This window comes from Candida albicans, chromosome 3, assembly GCF_000182965.3.
Source record: "Candida albicans SC5314 chromosome 3, complete sequence".
In the NCBI taxonomy this organism is placed as follows: Eukaryota; Fungi; Ascomycota; class Pichiomycetes; order Serinales; family Debaryomycetaceae; genus Candida; species Candida albicans.
Window position 1 is genome coordinate 118,360 of NC_032091.1, and position 21,709 is coordinate 140,068.

The 21,709-nt window shown below is 33.4% G+C and overlaps 4 protein-coding genes across 4 annotated transcripts; all 4 read left to right on the forward strand. All coding sequences in view use genetic code 12, as the record gives it.

Annotated features, from left to right (window-relative positions):
• Positions 1–173: 173 nt before the first annotated feature.
• On the forward strand, positions 174–4,214 carry VPS8 (CORVET complex membrane-binding subunit; the record flags this gene model as incomplete). Its single annotated transcript, XM_712669.2, has 1 exon — positions 174–4,214. One exon carries the CDS (start codon positions 174–176, stop codon positions 4,212–4,214), a length of 4,041 nt encoding a protein of 1,346 aa, XP_717762.2.
• A 929-nt stretch (positions 4,215–5,143) lies between these two features.
• On the forward strand, positions 5,144–8,461 carry CHS8 (Chs8p; the record flags this gene model as incomplete). The annotated part of the gene is made up of 1 exon (XM_712667.2): positions 5,144–8,461. The coding sequence occupies one exon, from the start codon at positions 5,144–5,146 to the stop codon at positions 8,459–8,461; it is 3,318 nt and encodes a 1,105-aa protein (XP_717760.2).
• Positions 8,462–14,759: 6,298 nt separating this feature from the next.
• On the forward strand, positions 14,760–17,447 carry PMA1 (H(+)-exporting P2-type ATPase; the record flags this gene model as incomplete). The annotated part of the gene is made up of 1 exon (XM_712666.2): positions 14,760–17,447. One exon carries the CDS (start codon positions 14,760–14,762, stop codon positions 17,445–17,447), a length of 2,688 nt encoding a protein of 895 aa, XP_717759.2.
• Positions 17,448–19,270: 1,823 nt separating this feature from the next.
• Positions 19,271–21,622, forward strand: CAALFM_C300730WA (uncharacterized protein; the record flags this gene model as incomplete). Its single annotated transcript, XM_712665.1, has 1 exon — positions 19,271–21,622. The coding sequence occupies one exon, from the start codon at positions 19,271–19,273 to the stop codon at positions 21,620–21,622; it is 2,352 nt and encodes a 783-aa protein (XP_717758.1).
• Between the last annotated feature and the right edge of the window lie 87 nt (positions 21,623–21,709).

Here is a 21,709-nt window from a genome sequence, read left to right on the forward strand (position 1 = left end):
CGGTCCTCTCTATTTTTTTCCTTCGGCCAAGCTGCATCTATTATCAACGCGCCCTCCGATATGCTTTGCTCGATTTTGGAGAAGCGAGCCAAAAAAAAAAAAAAAGAGATCAGTTTTAAACCAAATTGAATCAACATTCTAGTTACACCAAGAGTTTTGACATCCCATTCCCAATGGTGGCGACGGATCTGGTTTTCAATGAGTTATCTGCGAAATCTTTACTATCTTCATCGCCTAGCATCATATCAAATTCAACATCAAGTATATCCGAAACACTGCTACGGAAAACCAAATTTGATGATCGAGCTACCACCAAGACAAGTTTAGCATTGAAATCATACAGAAATAATGGTAACCAAACTTCACGAATATCAACATTAAACGAACCCCAACCTAATGGAGGAGGCGGAAGCGGAGAAGACGATGAGATACTTTTGAAAGATATTTTCCAATGGAATGAATTGAAGACAATTTCAGACACTATTAATTCCCCTGAATTCATCAATCTGCATGGCTCACGTCTATTTGTCAAATCCAATGCAGTATATATTGCCATTATTACAAATCGGGGCAATATAGTGATTTTTAATTATAGACAAGAAATAGATTATATATTTGTGCCGACTCAAAGTACTGATGAAAATTGTTCAATCTCATGTATTGCATTTTCATCTGATTGTTCTTATTTGGCAGCAGGACTACAAGATGGTTCAATTAGACTATGGAATTTGAAAAAAGCAACTAAGGGGAACCATATCCCCAATTTACCATTTTATACAATATACCCAATCAGTTTAAAATCAAGGTTTGCCCAGAATGTCCAAGGTCATGTCATAAATACCAAGATCACGTATATTTCATTTGTTGGAGAATCTAATTATCAATTAATTACTGCGGATGATTGTGGATTGGTGTTTTTCCATAACGGTATCAAAAAATTCATGAATTTGATTTATGTCACTACTAAACTTTTAGGTAAAAATGATGCAAATTTGGATGATAGTAAATTCAAAATTCGTCGTATGGAAATGTTGCCTTTGGGTTCCGCACACCAAATAACTGATAAAATGGGTATAGTAGCAATTATGACTGATGATTTATTAGTTATTGTATCTGCAATTTCTTTGAATGATGATACTGTACTGTATGTCAAACAACATTTTAAAATAGGCAAACCCAAACATATCATCCATGAACAAGATTTTCCTTCTTACTGCTTAAGTTGGATGCCCTCGATACAAACCAAAACTGGAGTCACCAATATTCGCTTGGCCTATTGTTGGAATAATATATTGACAATTTTAGAATTGGACAACAAGAGTGTTTCGGGAAGAATACTAGATTTTATAAACAATGCTAAAGATAAAAATAAAGTAATATCAAAATTACCTTTTAAAAAAATTGCTAGATTGACTGATGAGAGAATAATACGTGACATTAAATGGCTTCAATCTGATATTTTATGTGTATTTTTGGATAATGAAATGATCACCATTTATAGTAATGGCACAATGTTGGTACCTGCTGCAAGTCAGACAATTGGTAATATCTCCGACATAAATTTATCTAAACATAGAGTTATATATACTGATGAGTCAAAACTATTTATTGGTAAACTGTTAGGATGGGCAGACATTCTATTAAACAAGCTATCACAAGGGTTATATGCAGAAGCATTGAGCATTGCCGATAATTATTACAACTCGAATTCTGTGGGGAAACTAACAGTTGTTGGATTGCCGCAAAATCAAAAGCAGCGAGGTGATTTGATTGAACCTTATCTTATTAAAATAATGAGAGAGGCAATGCCGCATTTGATACAATCAGATCATGAATCGTATATCACATTATGTTTGAATATTATTGCGTACCTAGCTGTACCAAATGATTTACTTGAAGCCTTATATGAAATTGTACAGGATAATTCTATATTTTTCCAAGCTTTGGAACCTTTTATTTTATCAGGGTTGATACTTTCCTTGCCACCGGTTGTCTTGAAAGCATTAATTCAGTATTATGTCAAAGCAGAGAATCAACAATCTACAAATATGGACGATGATGGTGAGTTGTTGACAGAGATTATATGTACATTGGATATAAAACTGTTGGACATTGATTTAACTATTCAATTATGTAAACAATACAACCTTCGAGAATGTTTGGTTTATGTCTGGAATTTTGTTTTGAATGATTATCAAACACCATTGGTTGATTTTTTTGTTGATATAAAGAAAAATCCTTCTTCACCAGACAATTTTAAAGTTTACACATATTTATCCTATATTTTAACTGGACGTCAATACCCAATAGATAAATTCATTAATAATGATATGGTGGCAAAGAAAACTATTTGTGATATATTATTTTCAAGTTCAACAATTAGTTCTGTGCCAACGGAGAATGGCAACACAATTTTTCCTTATTTATACACTTTACTTAAATTTGACTCTTTGGAAATGTTATCTTGTCTTAATGAATTTTTTGAAGATCTGTTTTTGAATGAAGATCCAAAATTAAATCGACAATATTTGATAGAAGCATTAATAGATATTTTCGAAGCTAATGATGAACAATTTACAGATTTTGACAAGTGTCAATTACTGATTTTCATTGCTAGAAACTATCCCAAATATAGTCAATTTTTACGATTATCAGATTCAATATTATCAGATGTTTTCAATCGATTATGTGAAAATAAGTCGGAATCTATTTTCCTGGATTGTGAATTGGCATTACAGAGTTTATTACCTTATTTTGAACCAGAAGATGAATATTATGTGGAAAAATTGGAAATGGCAAAATATTATAATGTGTTGATTAATATGTATAAGTCAGAAGGAATGTTTTCACAAGCTTTAAAGATGTGGTTGAAACGAGAACACGAGAATGCTTCTGAAGATACTCTTGATAATGAAACACCAGAAATGGACATAGATGGTGGTAGTGATGATCATGATCATGATCATGTCGATCAGTTATATTTGCTATTGGAGAGTTCGTTTGCATCTAGTAAGAATCCTAGTGATCGATTAAACTTGGTTAAAATAGTGAAAGATAATTTTGGCAAATTTTTGAAATTGAATTATGTTTCAGACTACAATATTTCTAGATTTGTGAATTTAATTGAACAATTTTCACCGAATTTACATTTGGAAGTTTTAAAGCTTACTAGTAGTAGTGATAAAACTGATGTTGATAATGAGATTGTGTTAAGCTATTTACGTGAAGTGTTTCTAATTTCCAAATCTATTGATTTAACTCAATTTATTAATAGATACGTTGAATTGTTATTGCTCTACAAGAAGGACAAAGAAGTGATAAGTTTTGTCAAACAATGGAAAGATAAAGTTGACTATGATGTGGTGATGCTGTTATTTAAGAATCATAATGCCATTGAACCACAAGTGATACTTTTGATTGATCACAAAAAGTCCTCCGTAGCGTTGGAACTTATATTGAAATATGTTGAAGATAATGTCAATGATACAAGTCTACAAGAGGAATTTACCAATCTTCTTGATTTAGCAATTGCAATTTGTGAGAACCCCAAAAATCATGTCACTAGCGAGGTTAGAGCAGATGAATTGAAATTAAACGAGAAATTATGGGTTGAATTGATTACTAGGTTGGTTGTTCTTGTTAATTCGTCTAATATTGTTGCTGGTTCACAAATTTATCAATTTTTCAATCAATTTATACATGATTGCTTTAAAAGAATTAGCGATCATAAATTGAATAACGATTCTAAATCATTATTTTTAAATGTGTTCAATAAATTTTTGCATCAATTTCCTGAAGATGACCCCACAAAATTTGCCACACTTGCTAATATCAAAGATGTATTACAACAAGTGTTTATTTCATATTCCTATGAAAGTGAAATCTTGAAAATAACTATGCGAATGTTTAATCGAGATATGTATAAAAACATGATGTTATTGCAAGATATCAAACTAGCAAAATGGGATATAACAACCAAGAATTGTGCCAATTGTGGGAAACCAATGTGGGGTAAACACATTGATACTGAAGATTTGAATCAGCATTGGTTAGCTTGGGAGAATTGCCAAAAACAAAAACTCTGGGGCAATGGTAAAGATGATACTTTCGCTGATTTAAAGTTGATATTCTTTTCATGTGGACATGGTTATCATTATAATTGTCTTGAAAGATTGGGAGTTAATGATTATTGTGTCATTTGTGGGAAGAAGTAAAGATAAATATAGAGAATGATAATAATAATGTGGTCCAGGCTTATTTGGTAGCAATTACGAAAGGGAGTAAGCAGGAGAAGCCAGGCAAGTTCGGTCCTAGATGCAGGACATGTGGTTGGTCTCCGTGTGATCTGCCTAAATAGGAAATACGTAAACAATAAGAATCAATTCTTTTTTTTTAGAGATTCAGAACAAAAAAAAGAATTTCCTTCACAACCTAAAAATAGTAATAATAACAAACAATAAACACTATTGAATTTCCACAAAATATAGCAATGATTGACAGTATTAGTTAGTTAATAGTTGTAGTTGCTATTATTGTTAGATGTCCTCATTATTAAGTGAAATATAAGGTAGAAAAAAAGAGAAAGAGATGATGAAATGAAATGAAACATACCAGTAGAGATTTGAGTTACAAAGTGTATACTCTCTTAAAAATTCCCCTAATCAACTAATTCAACAACAATTACCATCTACATCATGACTCTAATTGTGGAATGAAATTTGGTTTTGTCGGTTTGAAGGGCAATGTAAATAAAACTCTCTCCCTGTTTTTAGTTTCCGATTTCTATTTCCATTAATTTTCCCTTTTCAACCAAATTTATTTTTATTCTCATTCCAAATTTATTATAATACCACTCTTCTTTCTTTCCCTTTCTTACTTTTTCTTCTTCTTCTTTACTTTTTTCTTATATCCCCCTTCATTTCCCTGAATATATTCATTTGACTTTTTTTTATATTCATTTATTTTAATTGAAGAAGAGAAAGGAACAGTTTATATATCTACACCTTTATTCTTTCATTCATTCGCTTTCGGTATTTTTTTGGGGAGTGTTTATTTTTAGAAATCACTATATCCAACCTAGACTAAAGTTCAGTTCCCACTCATCTTTTTCACCTTTCATTATACCACTTTCATCCCTTTCGACATGGGTAACTCAAATTTCAACAACAAGAACAGTCATAACCCGTTTGACAATGTTTCTGACGATGATGATGATTTGTTTGATGACATTGAACCAGTGCAACAAGGTTCACCATCACAGCCTCAGCATCATCATATAGCTACTAATGCCAATAATAGATATCAATTCGATAATTCTCCATATCGTCGATCATCATCGTATGATGTGTACAATAATAACCCTTTTGTTGGCAACACTAGTTACACCAACACTACCACTCCACCACCAATGTTACAACAACAACAACAGCCAGCCTTGTCTCCTTTACAACCTCCTTTGTTTAACAACAACGGTAACAATAATACCCTTTATCAACAACAACAGTACAAAAAGTATAGAACTCCAACTAGCTCCAATTCAAACTCCTCATACAGTACTATGGTTGATAATGATGAATTCCAATTGCTGAGGAAGAAAACTGTTGCTTTCACTGAACCAGAGTATCCTCCATTGACTTATTCCCCGGGTAAAAAAAGAGATACTGCCACCAGTACTAATGTATATGACTATGATTTAGAAGAAATGGATGATGGTTCTCTTGTTGCCAGCGGAGGTAGTGGTGGAATACATGCTGATTTTGCTGGTGACGATTATATCATTAATCCTTTGCAAGATGCTGATGATGACGATTCATTGGATCCATTTGGTGATGACGAATCTTTGTTCCTGGACACTGGTGAAGAGATTTTGAGACGTGGTACCACCATCAAGAAGAGACATTCTACTCGTCGTGGTCGTAGAAATGGGACATTGAAAAGGGGTAAGAGTAGAAACACTGAATATGGTGGAGAAAATGAAAAACTTGTCAACAATGACAATGGAGATGAAGAAGATGGCGATGGTGATGATGATGACGATGATTTCAAGCCAAAATTAACTTACACCAAAACTATCAAGAAAGCTAAATTGATTAATGGTAATTATGTAATTGATGCACCAGTTCCAAAAACGTTATTGGAAACTTATGGTAAGAAAATCAATTATCATCAAGATAATGTATCTAGAGAGATGTCATTCGTTAGGTATACAGCTGCTACGTGTGGACCTTCTAATTATGTTAAATTTAACTATAACTTACGTCAAGAATTATATGCTCCTTCTCGACAAACAGAAATAATGATTTGTATCACCATGTATAATGAAGACGAAGTATTATTGGCAAGAACATTGAAAGGGGTTTTCGAAAACATCAGAGATTTGACTAATCGATCTGATCCTAATTGGGGTGACGACAGTTGGAAGAAAATTGTTGTCTGTATTGTTAATGATGGTCGATTGGAATTGAATAAACGGACAGAAACATTATTGGCAGCATTGGGTATTTTCCAAGATGGGTATGCCAAATCTAAAATTAATGACAAATCAGTGAAGGCTCATATCTATGAGTACACTTCCACTGTTGGAATAGACGCTGTCAATGATAAAGTTCATTTGGCTTGTAATTCAACTCCAGTTCAATTTTTGTTTTGTTTGAAAGAAAAGAATAGTCGTAAAATCAATTCTCATCGTTGGTGTTTTCAAGCTTTTGCTCCAATACTTAATCCCAAAGTAATAATGTTGTTGGATTGTGGTACCAAACCTTCACGTGATGCATTCTTCCATTTATGGAAATCATTTAAAGATCCTAATGTTGCTGGTGCTTGTGGAGAAATGCGAGTTGCCTTGGGACCCAACAAGAATTTATTAATGAATCCGTTAGTGGCAGCACAAAATTTTGAATATAAAATTTCCAATGTGTTAGATAAACCGATGGAATCGGTGTTTGGATTTATTAGTGTGTTGCCAGGGGCTTTCAGTGCTTATAGATATGAAGCATTATTAAATGTCAATGGAGAAGGTCCGTTAGAAAAATATTTCAAAGGAGAATATTTACATCAAATGACAACAGAAGGTGATTCCAATGATCCAGACTTTGACGATGAACGTGATGTAAAAGAGAAAAACTTCCAACAAGCAGGTATATTTACTAGTAATATGTATTTGGCAGAAGATAGAATTTTATGTTTTGAATTGGTGGCCAAGAAGAATCATAATTACATTTTACGTTATGTTAATGAAGCCAAAGCTGAAACTGATGTTCCTGAAAACATTGATGAATTTGTCTTGCAAAGAAGAAGATGGCTTAATGGTTCTATGTTTGCTGCTGGTTATGCTGTTTTCCATTGGACAAAGATTTGGCGTTCCAATCATTCTTTGTTTAGGAAATTATTTCTTCAATTGGAATTTTATTACCAATTAGTTACAATTTTGGTGTCTTGGTTTTCATTAGCAAGTTTCTTTTTGGTTTTCCGTATTTTAACTGCTAATTTAGGGTCTAGTGACATGAATTTCAATGTTGGTAAATATCTTGCCATTATATTTTTATGGTTTTATGTTGGGTCTGTTGTTTGTACTTTTGTTTTGGCATTTGGTAATACCCCTAGGGGAACTAGGAAATTCTATCTTGTTATTGCTGTGTTTTTCGCTATTTTAATGGCGTATATGATGTTTGCAGCAATCTTTTTGGCAGTGCATACAGTCAATTCGATTGTTCATAATCACAAGACTGATTTCACTATTGCCTTGGTGTTTACAAACACCAAATTCCGTGATTTGGTGGTATCTATGGTGTCCACTTATTTGTTATATTTCATTGGAGCATTTATGTATGGGGAACCTAGCTTTATGTTTACTTCGTTTGTTCAATACGTGTTGTTATCTCCAACCTATATCAATGTGTTGAACATTTATGCCTTTTGTAACATTCACGATGTTAGTTGGGGGACAAAAGGGGTTGAACAAGCCAAAGATTTGGGGTCAGCAAAATCTTTCGGTAAGAATTCTGATGAATTGGTGATGATTGCACCAGAGAATTTGACACAAGAATTGAATGACAAATATGTTGCCACATTGGAAAATTTACGTACTATGATACCCGTGAAAGATATACCTCAAGAAAGTAACAAGAAAAAAGATGATTTGGCTTATTATGCATTTATTAGAACCATTACGGTGTTGGTATGGATGCTCACTAATGCTATTTTGATTGCTATAGTGTTAGAAGCTGGTGGAGTCGATATTTTAAGTGGTAATAAATCAGGTCAAACGAATGCTGATGGATCCATTTCCGGTAATTCTCAAGTATTTTTAACAATCATTTTATGGATTGTCGCTGGGTTAGCATTGTTTAGATTCATTGGAGCATTTTTATTCTTGATATTCAAGAGTTTCCGTCCACTTAAATGGAAATTGAGAGCTAAACGAGAAAACAAACGTAATAGAAATCAAAATAGAAATGTCTAACAGAACAGTGTATATTTGAGACCTTTCTGTACATATAGATTTATATTAAAATGTTTCTTTTTTTTCAATTTGGTTTTATCTGGGAGGGGGTATACAGTATTAGAAATATATAAGAAAATATTGTTAAAACTAACTGAGTTTATCTTGATTCTGTCCCTATATTTTAAGTTGTTGTAGAGGGACAATACAAACTTTTGGGGAAATCAAAACATCCCAAATCAAAAAGAAACCCTTTACAGATAGTAAGATCAACGGCAATTGAACAAAGAGATTAAAAGATAGTCTCGGTGAATATTCAACTAAAACTATTCAAAATTGACAATCAATAAATACAAAGAAAACACTATTTCTATTAATCCGTCGATTTTCCGCTTGGGGGTATTAAATCCATAAGGCAATTTGCAAATAAGTGCTTAATTATTCCGTAAGTTAACCAATTGACAAGAAAAAATTGGGGAAGTGGGAGATATTTGAATATAGCTTTTGTCCTTTAAAATAAAAATCGCCGAATTTGAACTTACAAGTTGGTTGGTTGGTTGGCTAGTTGGTTTCGTCATATGAAACTGTCATTATTTACACTACCTATATTAATCATAATCTTAATCCAATTAAAAACGTTTGTTTTGGGGGGACGGAAGAAGTTGGGGGGAGGACAAGAAAATTGTAAAGTTGTTTGTGGGTGTAACAAAAACCGTTGAAAAAAAAAAAAGAAATTTATTCCTCAAAGCAAAAATTTTAAATCCCTCAAATAAAAATTTTTTAATACAAATGAAATGAACTCACAAAATTGTCTTTAATGAGGTCTCTAGATAGAGAGAATGTGTATGTTTGTGTGTACTGTTAGCGGGTGAAAGTGGGGTAGCAGTAGAGTAGAGTAGACGATAGGGTAATTGGTGAAGAGCTCTAGCTCACAACATCTATTCTCGTGCGGTGTGTTGTTTAATTTGAAGAGTACTTGTAAACGTGAATGTACAATTCAATATGAATGTTTTTAGCTTAGGTCAATTGGTTGCAAATGATGTTCAGTAGGTTTGGAGTAGGTAGATTTTTTTTAGTAAATTTTTTGTATGATTTTGATCATAAAAATATGAATTGGGTGCAACAAATGTTTCAAAATACAAACCATTATAATTATTATATCAACAATTTACAATACATCCCTTATGATACAAGACCAATTGAGTTACATGCATCTATGACACTGGTGATACTAGGTTGTATATAGAAAGATATGATATATTCAACAGCTATGATAGGTGGTGGCTGCCGTCGGTGCCGTATCGATTGTGGCTGCCATTCTTGAGTTTTTATTTTTCCCATCATACATATATGCACGACATTTGTTTTTTTCATCTTTATTGACATCATCATCGACGACAGCTCCGGTTTATAGCCGATTGTGTATTACTTCAATCTTATAGCCGAGTGATCACAAAGATTAGAGATAGCCAGAAGAGAAATCCAATCGGAACAAATAATCCTGGACATAAATAAAAATCAAGCTAAGAAGAAAAATTCACTCGGAACGAAGTCTTAGGGATTCTCCGATTTTGACTGAAATGTTAAGCATTATGCCACTGCTTATTTGCTCAGATATGTTTAAACAATCATAATCGTATTCATAATTGGATTATGCCACCAAACTTACTAGAGCAAAGTTAATGTTTTCCAAAACTTTATAAATTGAAATCTATGTGGCATGTGGTAAGTTTAAGGAACAACAACAACAAGTTAAAGAGTTATTGTGATTGTAAAATGCTAATTTCTGCTTATATCCGTAAAACTCAGTTGTTTAAAATTTTTTTTTCAACTGTCCGGAATTAAACTTTTTTTTTTTAGATTTTACCAGTGATAAATATTAAATCTTTAAAGTAATAGGAATGAAAAGTCAATGTAAGCCGGATTCTGATTTTGACCGAAATGTACAAACAAAAACTTTACAGGAATCAAAGCAAACAATGCATGTATCCATCAGAATACCTCACGATCGCAATCAGGATATAGTCAATGAATGCGGTATTTTATTCTGCGAGATATTTCCATGGATAGAAACGAGAGATATCGGAATACAAAAAAATATGATAAGCATTCTCAACTCGTGATGCAAAATAATAGTACATCAACATGTATGGGTTGTAAGCAATCAAATATCCAAGATAGCCTTGTTTATTCCACATATTATTACTTTAATTAAAGCATTGATTTTGATCGTTTGTGATACATCATTTGTAGTGTTGCTATTGTAGATTTGTAGAAGTCACTTATCTGTTATCGTTTGTCGTATATTGCTCATCATTCAATTTCTTATCGTTCCTATCTTTTTCAATCCAATTAATCTCCTGACGACGATAAGTATTATCAGTTGCTGCAAGCTTTTTTGAATACAATCACAATCTTTACACTGAACAGTAAATAGTGGTCTACTGCAAGAACATTCAGTGTTTGCCATAGCTTAATTGATTTGACTTTAGTAGAAAGAAGTGTCTAGTAGTTGCTTAATCTTATGGCTATATAGTCAGTTTAAAAATATTGCCAATTGACCCTTCACCTGCAAACCAAAAAACGACCACCAATAAAGTCAAACCAACTGTGTAAACAAAATGAAATAACTATTGATTGCAAAAAGATGTAGTCTCTACTGGTCCCAATTACAATGATTAGGAACCCAAACTAAAAATAAAGATCAAAATTTAGCACATAATATTGCTACAACAATATTGTTCACAGTATCAAGAAACGAAAAACGACATTTATCTCTTCTGGTAGAAACCCTTGTATATGATCTCATTTAAACTCATGAGACAGAAAGTAACGTTGCCATGAAAACAACTTACTATAAGCTATCAATTGATAACACAACTCTAGTTTAATAGAAAATACGAAGGGAAGAGAAAGAGGGGGGGGGGTGTTCATTCACATTGTTCATGAACTCATTCATTTACAGACATTTATACTTTGATAATCTATTACTAAAACTGGGTTCCATCTGAAATTTTTGAAAAAATACATTTTTCTTGTCATGCATAAACCAAGTATAAACCAAAACCTAACTATAATGCTATTACAAGGGATGGATATATTAATTAAGTTCTATCTATCATCACCACGTTTACTTTCAAAATTGAAGTTTCTTTTTCTATCAACTTTGTTGGCATAGATATATTGTTAGTACTATAGTTTAATTCCAGCCGCATCTAAAGCAGCATTCTGACAACACAAAACATCACCAAGAGTTTCAACATTTTAGACAAATTCTCTGTATGTAGACGTATTGATATTGTTTTACATTCACCCCGTCTTTTTTCCTATTTTCCCCCATGGGAACTTACATTATGTTAACAATATAGATTTAGGGAGTGTATGCATATAGCATGTTTGTTTAACCACGAAAAATCATGACATCAACTATTAATCAGCTAATAATTCATGTACATTTTAGAGTACTATTTTTTTCTTGACCTGTTTCATTTTATTTTATTGTAATGTAATAATATTACTATTTATTGTTACTCCTTTCTCTCCCCCCAATTGCAAAAGAGCTTTTGAGTTAGATTGAATAGAATTGTTTTGTTGCATTATCATTGTTCAAGCTTCTGGAGTAATGAAGTCCGTTCAAAAAATTAGATTTACAGAGTCAATTTTAGTAGCCATATTATAATTAATTTGTTTCTTTTTCTTTTGTCGTTTGGTAGTAGATTGTGCGATGCGCCAAAACTGTCAGCCTTACCACCACTAACTTCCGCAATTGGTCGACGCATCTCTCTAAGTCGAACAAAAAAACGTATTCACACACATACCCCTCTCTGTCAATTATCCATTGACTGGTTGAGTATCCATTTTCAGTATACCGCTAGCGAAGAAGCATATTTGTTCTGATTTCTTCATCCACATACCCGCCCACTGTACAACTTGCTAAGAGATTAGTACAAACTGCCACTGCACTTGAAAAAAGGGTAGTGATTGTTCAATTGATTAATTTATAAATAGACAATTAATTAAGTACTGATAATCATCCTTCTAGAGGACCCAATATGAGCAATCATAACCTAGGGTTAATTTAATTTTAACTTACAGTACATATGATAAATGAGATACGTTTTAACCAGCGACGAAATAAAATCTATGGGAATTGTGGATGAATGGGATTGGGAGGGAAAAAAAAGGAAAAACCAAAACAAAACAAAAGAAGAAAAAAAAAGAAATTTCTATTGTCTAAAATAAAAAGACAAAAGAGACATAATATCTAAAAAAATGTCGTACATTACAGGAACAAAATGACACAAACTACACAACAAATAAAGTTCATCAAAGTAAGAGGTAGAGAAGTTTATATAACCAAAAATCAATTTCATCAATTATAATAGCTTAAAGTGATATTGAAGTTTGGAATTGGTACTTAGTTTACCCTTTCGGTCATTAATTGAAAAGTGATATGGTCCAGCCTAAATGATAGGCAAATCGACAGAAGAATTATAACTGTCACAGACAATAAATCTCTTCTCTAGTTCTTATCTATGGAAAACAAAATTGCAAGAAAATCCGGAAAAGCCAAACTTAGAATTGAGAGGTTACATTTTCTTCTTGTAAAATGGTAATAAAATTTATAACCATACTATTGCTTGCAAAATAAACCTTGGTCTTGTGAAATGTAACTGAGAATACTCACGAGGTTGTAATTGCAGTTGTTGTTACATTTAGATCTTGATTACAATTACTACATTCAAGCCTTGTCAGATCTCACATCTTCTTTAAACAGAGAGACATAAGAAGAGAAGATCATTGTATTGTTCTCTATCCCTTTATTAGATTTATTCGGTTCAAGACTAGGCTAGAACCAACGTCACTACGGTGATTAATAACAATCCGGGCCCAGTACGTTTTATACGACGACGACAGCAGCAACAACAACAAATAGCTTCTCTAAATTAATTATCTGAAAAATAGAGAACGGAAAAATTTGAGGGAATTTTTATGTTGACATTCATAGAACTGCCAAGTATTTAGCAACTAGCCAATCTCACAAAAGATAACAGTAATAGCCAGGCTTCATCTCTCTAATAAGTCAATTTATCCAGCTACATTACTAACACTTCTGCATTAGTTTTAGTTTAGGATTTAGTTTTTGGAATACCCACAACTATATGCAATACAACTTGTTAGTCGTGCATTTAGAGTGCGGGCTTTTTTTTTTTCGTAGTTCTCATTCCCATACTCAGCGGAAACAACAACAACATCAACGGCTAAATAAGGCAAAGAGGAAGAGAAAAAAAAGAGAAAAAATTTAATTGGCCAACAGAGAAAAAAAAATCCAACCAACCAAAACAAAAATTGTCAAAAATTACACTAACAGACACAAAACTAATAAATTATTTCCCTCAAATTATTCAAAATCAAAACAAAATAAAAAAACGATGCAAGAAAATGTCGTCCAGATAGATTTTCATCTTTGCACAAAACAGGTTTTATTCTTGCCGGTGGGATACTCTGCCACTACTAACCATTACAGTTACGTCGACCCAGTAATAATAATCGAAATATATATCCTCTTTATAAATAATAGAGTTCTTTCAAACCAATGTTGGTAATCAATGGCATTTCATTCAATTGGACCAAAAGATCTTATTTATTTTTGTATTGTGTTCAAAAATCCAGGAGATAATTACGTAACTCTTTGTCCATCTGGTGGTGCTGGTGCCTCCTCCCTCTCGGGTGGTGAATGGATGTGATAAGTTTAAATTAGTCATTGTACACGCACACGCACCTGATATTATTATTCTTTTTAGTGCTTGGGTGTTGCCGACATTTCGGTTGTCCAATTTTGTACATTCTACACTAAAATTTTTTTTTTTGTTTGAATGTTTTGACTTTTTCCCAATCTTGCCGTTTCTCATTTCTCCCGCTCGCTCACATTTTCTCAAAAAAACAAAAATTTTCCTTTCCTCCCTCTATTGCAAAGTCAAAACTATATAAGTACCATTACAATTCCCATCAAATAATTCATATCAATTGTATTTCCATTTTTCCCTTTTTCTTTTCTTTTCTTTTTCTTATTCAATTAGTTTAATATTATTTTTTTAAAATAACTTATTCTTTTCAACTTTAGAGGAAATAAAAAAGGAGAAAGAAAAAAAAAAAGACTCACCCCAACTGAATCTATCATTTGTTAATATTTATTTATACCACACCATATAAATACCTAGTTTTTTTTTTTTTTTGTTTGTTAAATCACTTTTTTTTTCAATCTTTGTTTTTGGTTAATTAATCTTAAGAATAAGGGATTTTTATATATATATAAACCATGAGTGCTACTGAACCAACCAACGAAAAGGTTGATAAAATCGTCTCCGATGATGAAGACGAAGACATTGACCAATTAGTCGCTGATTTACAATCTAACCCAGGTGCTGGTGATGAAGAAGAAGAAGAGGAAAATGACTCTTCCTTCAAAGCCGTCCCAGAAGAATTATTGCAAACTGACCCAAGAGTTGGTTTGACTGATGATGAAGTCACCAAAAGAAGAAAGAGATACGGTTTGAATCAAATGGCTGAAGAACAAGAAAACTTGGTTCTTAAATTCGTCATGTTCTTTGTTGGTCCAATTCAATTCGTTATGGAAGCCGCTGCTGTTTTGGCTGCTGGTTTAGAAGATTGGGTCGATTTCGGTGTTATCTGTGCTTTATTGTTATTGAATGCTTTTGTTGGTTTTATCCAAGAATACCAAGCTGGTTCTATTGTCGATGAATTGAAAAAGACTTTGGCCAACTCTGCTCTTGTTGTTAGAAACGGTCAATTAGTTGAAATCCCAGCTAACGAAGTTGTTCCAGGTGATATCTTGCAATTGGAAGACGGTACCGTTATTCCAACTGATGGTAGAATTGTTTCTGAAGATTGTTTGTTACAAGTTGATCAATCTGCTATTACTGGTGAATCTTTAGCTGTCGACAAAAGAAGTGGTGACTCTTGTTACTCTTCTTCTACTGTTAAGACTGGTGAAGCCTTTATGATTGTTACTGCTACTGGTGACTCTACTTTCGTCGGTAGAGCTGCTGCTTTGGTTAACAAAGCTTCCGCTGGTACTGGTCATTTCACTGAAGTCTTGAACGGTATTGGTACTACCTTGTTGGTCTTTGTCATTGTTACTTTGTTGGTCGTTTGGGTTGCTTGTTTCTACAGAACCGTTAGAATTGTTCCAATCTTGAGATACACTTTAGCCATCACTATTATTGGTGTTCCAGTTGGTTTGCCAGCTGTCGTTACCACTACCATGGCTGTCGGTGCTGCTTACTTGGCCAAGAAACAAGCTATTGTCCAAAAATTGTCTGCCATTGAATCTTTGGCTGGTGTTGAAATCTTGTGTTCCGATAAAACCGGTACTTTGACCAAGAACAAATTGTCCTTGCACGAACCATACACTGTTGAAGGTGTTGAACCAGATGACTTGATGTTGACTGCTTGTTTAGCTGCTTCTAGAAAGAAGAAGGGTTTGGATGCCATTGATAAAGCTTTCTTGAAATCTTTGATCAACTACCCAAGAGCTAAAGCTGCTTTGCCAAAATACAAGGTTATTGAATTCCAACCTTTCGATCCTGTCTCCAAGAAAGTTACTGCTATTGTTGAATCACCAGAAGGTGAAAGAATTATTTGTGTTAAGGGTGCCCCATTATTCGTCTTAAAGACTGTTGAAGATGACCACCCAATCCCAGAAGATGTCCACGAAAACTACCAAAACACCGTTGCCGAATTTGCTTCCAGAGGTTTCAGATCTTTGGGTGTTGCCAGAAAGAGAGGTGAAGGTCACTGGGAAATTTTGGGTATTATGCCATGTATGGATCCACCAAGAGATGATACTGCTGCCACAGTCAATGAAGCTAGAAGATTAGGTTTAAGAGTTAAGATGTTAACTGGTGATGCCGTTGGTATTGCTAAAGAAACTTGTCGTCAATTAGGTTTGGGTACTAACATTTACGATGCCGACAGATTAGGTTTGTCCGGTGGTGGTGACATGGCTGGTTCTGAAATTGCTGATTTCGTTGAAAATGCCGATGGTTTCGCTGAAGTTTTCCCACAACATAAATATAATGCCGTTGAAATCTTACAATCTAGAGGTTACTTGGTTGCCATGACTGGTGATGGTGTTAACGATGCCCCATCTTTGAAGAAAGCTGATACTGGTATTGCCGTCGAAGGTGCTACTGATGCTGCCCGTTCTGCTGCCGATATTGTTTTCTTGGCCCCAGGTTTGTCTGCCATTATTGATGCTTTGAAAACTTCTAGACAAATTTTCCACAGAATGTACTCTTATGTTGTTTACCGTATTGCCCTTTCATTGCACTTGGAATTGTTCTTAGGTTTATGGATTGCTATCTTGAACAGATCTTTGGATATTAACTTGATTGTCTTCATTGCCATTTTCGCTGATGTTGCCACTTTGGCCATTGCTTATGATAATGCTCCATACGATCCAAAACCAGTTAAATGGAACTTGCCAAGATTGTGGGGTATGTCCATTGTCTTGGGTGTTATTTTGGCTATTGGTACTTGGATTACTTTGACTACTATGTTGTTGCCAAAAGGTGGTATTATCCAAAACTTTGGTGGTTTAGATGGTATTTTGTTCTTGCAAATTTCCTTGACTGAAAATTGGTTGATTTTCGTCACCAGAGCTCAAGGTCCATTCTGGTCATCAATCCCATCATGGCAATTATCTGGTGCTGTCTTGATTGTTGATATCATTGCCACTTGTTTCACCTTGTTTGGTTGGTGGTCTCAAAACTGGACTGACATTGTCACTGTTGTCAGAACCTGGATTTGGTCTTTCGGTGTCTTCTGTGTCATGGGTGGTGCTTACTACTTGATGTCTACTTCCGAAGCCTTTGACAACTTCTGTAACGGTAGAAAACCACAACAACACACTGACAAGAGATCCTTGGAAGATTTCCTTGTGTCCATGCAAAGAGTATCTACTCAACACGAAAAATCTACTTAAATTTGATGATATCGTTGTTGATGTGAATAATTGGAGATTAATATTAATCGACAATTGTTATTACTAATTTTGCATGTTTGTTTTTGTCATTGTTTTTTTATATTTTATTACCCCCCCCTTAAACCTTCTTTCAACAGTTGAAATTTGAATTTGTTTTTTAAAGAAGAAAATATTGATTCAATTTAATTTTCACTAATACTGCTACTACACCATTTATATTCGTTTTTTTTGTTTTGTTTATTTTTTATTTTAATTGCTGATTCCTTCCCCAGAAATGGTAATAGAAACAAAATTGTTGATAACACAAGATAAGAATTAAATAAGTTTATCTTTTTGGTATTGGTGGTGAAAGTTTACTTTTAAGTTTTGTCTGGTTTAAAGTGAAATTTTATTTGTTTTTTTGAATATTTTTTTGATAATTATATCCCCATCCTTACATTTTAAAAATCAATTCCATTTTGAATTTCATTGTTTGTTAAATTTTACAATTTTTACAATATTTCGATTTTAAATGAAAGAGAAGTTTTGTTTTATATTTTTTCCCCAATTTATAAAACTTTTTCCCACTTTTTTTTCACCTATAATCGTTTGACGTTATCTTTGTTTAATTTTTTTTCATTTTTCAATTTCATCCTCCGTTCTTTCATATGGTTAACAACATTCGGTGTAATGTGTGTGTGTGTGTTAGTATTATTATTATTTATTAATGATGGTTAATAATGATACCCCCAAATCATTATTATTCTTTTTTTTTTAATTTTTTCCTCATCCCTCCTCCATATTTTTTTTATAGTTTTTTTTTTACGTATAATATAATTTTTAATAATAGATAAATTAATATTTTTTTAAATAACTATCTGCTTGTTGTAGATATGGTTTGTAGTATTTTGCTGAGATTTTACATTGGGTAGAGGTTTCGCAAATGTAGAAATTGTAGCTGTTGATAGTGTGTAGTATGATCTGCGGTTAATGTATATGTAGCTACCAAGAGAATAAGAGAAGTAAGAAACTATAAATGAAGACAAACATGGTGGTAAGCCTGGACCATACACAAGATTATCGTTTGTAATTCTGAATAGCAAATGTGTTGGTTGATCTTTGGAAAACTCGTCTGGATACTTTTTGTTAGCATTTTAAAGAGTAGGGCGCATCTAATCAAATGTCTAGGTCGAGGGGGGGCGGGAAGATCGTGCAAAGCAGTAGTGGTGGAGGAAGCGACTGCGCGAGAAATTATAGGTTGTGAACACACCCGACAGTCTAATCGAACAATAAAGACAAGAAAACAAAAACAATGCGTGAACAGGAAAAAAAAAATTTTTCTATTGGCTTCTACCAACTAACCAACAACTAAACTCAATACAAAAAAAAACACTCTCACTTCAGTCAATACTACAGATCACTATTTCAATACACACCAACACTTTATAATCTAGGGAACCTTCTATCAACTTACAAACAAAACAGTTTCAGTTGAGTTGAATTAATAGTTGCTACCTGATTTACTCCCCATAAAACCAATCATTTTGCAAACCATTTCCTTTTTTTTTTCATCCACCATCAAGTATTCAACTATAGAGGTTTCACACATACTTACCATTTATGAATCCAATATTCTTTTAGCTTTTTTATTATAATTATTATTTTACATTTGTATATTAGTCATTTAATTCTTCATTAAATTTGTACATTAGAAACCATTTGCTAGTCCTTTAACTAAACTGTATATTAAAAAAAGCTATCTTTTAAGGTATAGAGAAACCATTTTAACAAATTTATTATTGTATATTAGAATTCAAACAATTTAACAAATTCAAACACGATTAATGACATCAGGAAGCAGATCAGTTTCTTTATCTTCAGGGAAGGACTTGAAGTATCACCAACCACATAATTCCATAAATTCTACTGCATCATTAAGATCAAGCTCAATTGGGTCTTCGTTTTTCACCCCTAACAACACTCACGGTGCTGGATCAAATTCATCTTCAAGCAATGATCCATCTTTTCTTAATGGGGAGAACACTTCTGCCAACTGCACTAATTCAACTGAATCAGACGACAATGAATTGATCGAGCCTACTAAAGATATTGACATTGTGGGTGCAATCAGTACTTTGCATTTAGATGATGATGATGAAGATGAAGAGGCTACCACAACTGGTACGAACAACATCTCTCGTGTTAAATCCGGTAACAAACACAACCCACAGTATGGATCTTTAACACCACAAAATCTTGCTAAAACAGGATCTGGAAACACCAAGAACACTTGGAATATAACTCAACTGGCTCCTCCACAACCAATAAGATCAAATGTTAGTGAAAACGGGAACCATCCCAATGATCAAAATGTCTTTGTGAAACCTTTTGAATTGCCAGAAAGCCAAGAAGATGCCAGCAAAAAGCAAACCACTAATGGTTTAAACTTGCCGTTGTTAGAAAAAATTTTAGACTCAGAAGGAAGAACTAAGGATAATGATCAAAATATATCTTCTAGTAAACCTCAGTTCTATGACGGTGCTATTCCTTTTGTTCCCGTAAATCAGAATGTTACTGGTAATGGAAACTCACAAATACCACCACCTCTCGGCAACATTCCACCACCAATGTCAAATATGCCACCACCGTTACCACCTCACTCAATGGGTCTTCCCTCTTTTAGTCCCTTTCCACATCCTTCTTTTTACCAAGGGTATATTCCTTCTCCACCAGCTCATACTCCTACACCTGGTGATTACCAATCTTTTGACAAGATTCCATCTGTGCCATCCCCAGCACCTCCAATTATCCAGGAATCACAAGTACCAACACCAGCGCCAGTACCAGTACCAGCACCACAACCTAACCAACCACAACCCCCGACTATGTGGAATCCATTACATTCACCACTTGTTAGATTGCCATTTGGTCAACAACAATTGCAAACAGTATACTCACCAACCCAATCAACGCAACTGCCATTACTACCACAACAGGGACCACCTCAACCGCAACCCGCATTCCCAATGATGCCACAACACAATTTCCATCAACACAATCAATATCATCCACGTCCACACTATAGAAACAATAATGGTATGATGAATGTTCATCGTAAAAATTTGCGTAGAAAAGAAGATAGTGCCAAATATTCTGATGCAAAATTACAAGATTTTACAGGGTCGATCTTAACTTTATGTAAAGATCAACATGGTTGTCGATTTTTACAACGAGAATTGATTAATGAAACAAATGCAACGTTAATATTCAATGAAATTTATTTTAAAGCTGTTGAATTAATGATCGATCCATTTGGTAATTATTTGATTCAAAAATTGTTTACCATGATTAATCTTGAACAACGGTTAGTTTTGATTAATCAATGCAGTAATGAATTATTTCGTATTGCCTTAGATCCTCATGGTACAAGATCATTACAAAAGTTAATTGATGTGATTGAAACCAATGAAGAAATTGAGATTATTACTCGTAATTTGTATTCAAATATCGTTGTATTATCAAGAGATTTGAATGGGAATCATGTGGTACAAAAGATTTTAACTAAATTCAATACCATTAGCTCTGATTCCAATTCTTCAGATTCCAACAGAGATGGAGCCCAGCATCAAAACCAAAATCAATTCATTTTTGATATTATTCAAGCCAATCTTTTATATATTGCTTGTCATAGACATGGGTGTTGTGTATTACAGAGGTGTTTGGATTATGGGAACAAACAACAATGTCAACAATTATCACAAGAGATTGCCAAGCATACTATCAAATTATCTTTGGATCCATATGGTAATTACGTTGTACAGTATGTTTTGAACAAGTATAGTGTTGGCGGTGACGCTCAAAATACCGATAATCAAGTAATTGATATCATTATCCAAGAGATTAAATCTAATTTCATTCAATTATCTTTACACAAGTTTGGTTCTAATGTCATTGAGAAATGTTTGAAAATCTCTCTGATTTCAAAAGATTTAATTGATAATTTAATTGTATTAGATCATGGTCAAGCATTTAATCAATTATTAAATGATCCATTTGGTAATTATGTTTTGCAAACAAGTTTAGACGTTGCTAATTTGGAACAATTTGAACAATTGTCGAAAATTTTACTTCCATTGTTGCCAAATATTAAATCTACTCCTCATGGTAGAAGAATATTAAATAAAATCCAACAATAGAAAATCATATCTTTTATGTATTACAAACATTAATAATAAAATATACCTATAACTGATTTACAGTGTTATGAGCTATTGGGGAAGTTT